This window comes from Pinus tabuliformis, chromosome Q (assembly GCF_031772625.1).
Source record: "Pinus tabuliformis cultivar Carrire ecotype Pingquan chromosome Q, CPIR1, whole genome shotgun sequence".
Taxonomy (NCBI): domain Eukaryota; kingdom Viridiplantae; phylum Streptophyta; class Pinopsida; order Pinales; family Pinaceae; genus Pinus; species Pinus tabuliformis.
The window spans coordinates 1,001,333,508-1,001,337,255 of NC_142296.1; the positions used below are offsets into that span (position 1 = coordinate 1,001,333,508).

Here is a 3,748-nt window from a genome sequence, read left to right on the forward strand (position 1 = left end):
TAGGCTGTTATCCTTTGGCCGCTTCCTCTCATGAAAGGAAAAGACAAGGGAAATGCAACAACTATACTAAATGCATGCAATGGGATATATATAAAAACAATGAGAAAGCATCTACCATTTAATCTATGCAAATACACATATGTACAAATGAAAAACATGATGTCCAAAAATTTATGTAAATGGAATTAACAGGAAAGAATGTTTTTGCTCCGTGAAAGGAGACTTGGTTTGTTTCTCAGGTGAGTCTCTAAAATGATTAAAACTTAAACACATTAAAAATATAAACTAAGACTAATCTAAATGTAATCGAATAACCATAAATGAACAACTAACAAATCTCATGCAAACAAAAGTGAAACACCTATCCTGGAGGAGTAAAATGATCTCAATTGATTCAGCTTATGTGCATGTGTGTGAATGATAAGAATATAAAATTAATCTTATATTAAAACCATTCAATATTCTGCATATGAATTACAATTAAGTCATGATCATTGCAGACACTTTTTAAACCCGCATAAACTAAATCAATTCACAACAAATAGATCAGACTAAAAAGGTGACAATAATCTTTAGAAAAAAAATTTCACAAAGGTTATTATCATTATGCCGTAAGGTGTTTCCCTTTGAAACGAATTCCCCCCGCCGTCTTCGTGTCCTATTGTTCACCGTGGATTTGTGTGTTAGACGATTGAACGAATTTTAGTAGTTGATCCAAAACTGAAATAAGTTAATGAATAACAGAACGGTTAATGAACACGGAGGAAGCCAGTTCCATCCATGGAGAAGCTTGATATGAAAGAATATTGCTCCCAAGTTCAGCTGACTGTAAATGTTTTGGGGTCTGTCATGGTGCCGCCTTCCCAACCTTCTCCCAGAACCACACTCTATCTCTCCAATCTAGATGACCATCTTATCGTCAGGCGCAGATTCGATACATTGCTTGTGTATAACAATGACTGTAATAATATTTATGGTACCACAAATCCTGTGAAAGTTGTTAGGGATGCACTGTCACGAGTATTAGTGTACTATTACCCACTTGCAGGCCGGGTAAAGAGAACCGAAGACGGCCGAAAACTGCAGGTGGAGTGCACAGGAGAGGGCGCTCTCTTTGTGGAAGCCTCCACGCATAACACTCTTTCACTGCTGGGCGAGTTGGAGGAGCTGAAACCTTCATTTGAGCAACTGCTCTTTCAGTTTCCGCTCACTGCACAAGTCGAGGACGTACCCCCTCTCATTTTTCAGGTGAAATTTTTCCTCTTACTTTGCCATTATTCCTCAATTTTAATGGATTCGCTCAACTCCAACCTGAGCTGATCTTGATTGTTGCGTTTGTGTGTTTTCTGTTTTGACAAAAATAGGTAACTCGCTTCGATTGCGGGGGTTTTGTTGTGGGTGTGAGTTTCAACCATAGTCTGTGTGACGGACGAGGGGCAGCCCAGTTTCTCATGGGACTTGCAGAGATGGCGAGAGGAGAGACGAAGCTGTCCGTTGAAGCAGTATGGCAGAGGGAATTTCTGAAACCCCAGCAGCAGTCCCATCTGGTCCGTTTTCAGCATGATGAGCTCCTTGAAAGTGGATTCATGGTCAACCCTAATTGCTCAATGCAGCAGCAGATGGCCAATGTGAAAACCGAAGACCTAATACTGGCTTCGTTTTTCTTCAGCTCGGATGTTTTACAGAGTATAAAGCAGCCCATCGCAGAAGAGTTGAAGGAGCATTGTACCACGTTCGAAGTGTTAGCAGCGTTGGCCTGGCGGGTAAGAACAAGGGCTCTGGGGATTCCTCTTGATCAAGCTGTCAGGCTTCTCTTTGGGGTGGAATAATAAAAAAAAAAAATACAGTCTAACCCAAAATTTGTTTTTGCTAGATTTAAATCAAAAAAATCCGAAACCTAGAATAACTACATATGTAAATATTTTTTAATATTTTTTATAAATAAAATATTTTAATATATATTTATGTTAATAAATTTATTTTAAAATAAGTTTTCAGAATTTTAATTTAAGCATCAATAATTAATGTATGGAAAATTAGGATTTTATCTTAAAAATTTAATATATATATTTTTAGCAATAATAACAAATAAAAAAAATTGTTTTAAAAACATTTATGTATTATATATATATATATATATATATATATATCAAATTTGGGTAATATTTAAAAAAAAAAAAAATTAAGATATATTTTGAGTCAAGATAAATTTACATTAATATATTTTTAAACTATATTAATTTAAATCAATAATATTAATTATATTATATATGTGTGTTTATTTTTTGTCAAAATATAGGTGTGTAGTCATTATTAAGTGGACAATATGAATTTACCTAGGTGGAATAATTGTATAGAATATCTTAATAATAGTTGAAGATTAAATTCTCACTAACTATTTGATAACTTTTGATAATTAAAGTAAAATTCTATATGTATTATTTCAAAATATGCAAACTTATTCATATAATGACAATAATTTGATAACTTTTGATAATTAAAGTAAAATTCTATATGTATTATTTCAAAATATGCAAACTTATTCATATAATGACAATAATTTAAAATAAAATTATATGTTAGTTAATTTTTATGTTTTTTTTAATCTTGAAAATATGAGATGAACTTTTTTAATATCTATGGATATTTACGCCGTAAGGCGTTTCCCTTTGAAACAAATTCCCCTAGTCGCCGCCGTGTCCTATTGTTCACTGTGGAATTGTTGTTAAAATTGGCAACTAGGGTAAAACTTCATGTGGGTCATCTTATTCATGGCTGATAATATTTTTATTAGATTCCTCTCGTCGAGAGGTGTAGGATTGATATAAATATCATCTGATTTAGATAAGTATTCATGGAGATATGAATTTATTTTGATTATGGAATTATTATCAAGCCGACCTACAACTCATGTAGACTCAGAAGCCCAACAGTCGCATCTATTCACCCACCAACGTTGTGTATAAATATAAGAGGACTTTTCCTCATTTGGACTCACTCATCTCATCACATCTCTCTCTCTCTCTACTACGCAGAAATGAGTCTCTTCTCTACTGCGTTGAAATGGGTCTCTCTCTCACACATGTGAAGCTGGAAGCTGTTGAATTTGAAACTGCAACTGTAGAAGTAAAGATTGACCTGCGTGGCCTAGAATATCTCCTCTTTGGAACTGCACTGTATGTTCATATGAACCTCCTCTGAAAGCCACAACTTTTGGTGGTGGAATGAAGTCAATCCGATGAACGGTTTGCAAGATATCGACTGCCCTAGTTTGAAGCCGGAAACTACTGAAACTGAAGCTGCAACTACAGAAGTAAAGATTGACCTACGTGGCCTAGAAGATCTCCTCTTTGGAACTGTGCTGTAGGTTCATCTGAACCTCCTCTGGAAGCCGAAACTTTTGGTGGTGGAATGAAGTCAATCCGACGGTCGGTTTGTGAGATATGGTCTGCCCTAGTTTGATAATGAAGCCGCTAATGCTAATGCTGCTGATCTAGGGTTTGCTACTGCTGATATGAATCATATTTATTGTACTATTTCTCTCTGCTGAATTATTGAAGATAAAAGAAGATTTGTTCAAAGGGTTTCCCCACACATTGTGGGGTTTGTCCCTGGCTAGCCGCCACATCTTGTGTCTCTTGTCTTGGCTTGTTTTCTGTCGATCGTTTAATGTTCTATCTGCACTTTACTTTATGTACGTGTGATTGCTAATCTTGGAATATAATAAGGAAAAGAAGTAAACTATTAT

The 3,748-nt window shown here is 35.2% G+C and overlaps 1 protein-coding gene across 1 annotated transcript; it reads left to right on the forward strand.

The window, feature by feature from the left end:
• The first annotated feature begins 780 nt into the window (after positions 1–780).
• Positions 781–1,829, forward strand: LOC149222868 (taxadien-5-alpha-ol O-acetyltransferase-like). Its single transcript, XM_089387702.1, has 2 exons — positions 781–1,248; positions 1,365–1,829. Exons 1-2 carry the CDS (start codon positions 781–783, stop codon positions 1,827–1,829), a joined length of 933 nt encoding a protein of 310 aa, XP_089243828.1.
• Positions 1,830–3,748: the final 1,919 nt, after the last annotated feature.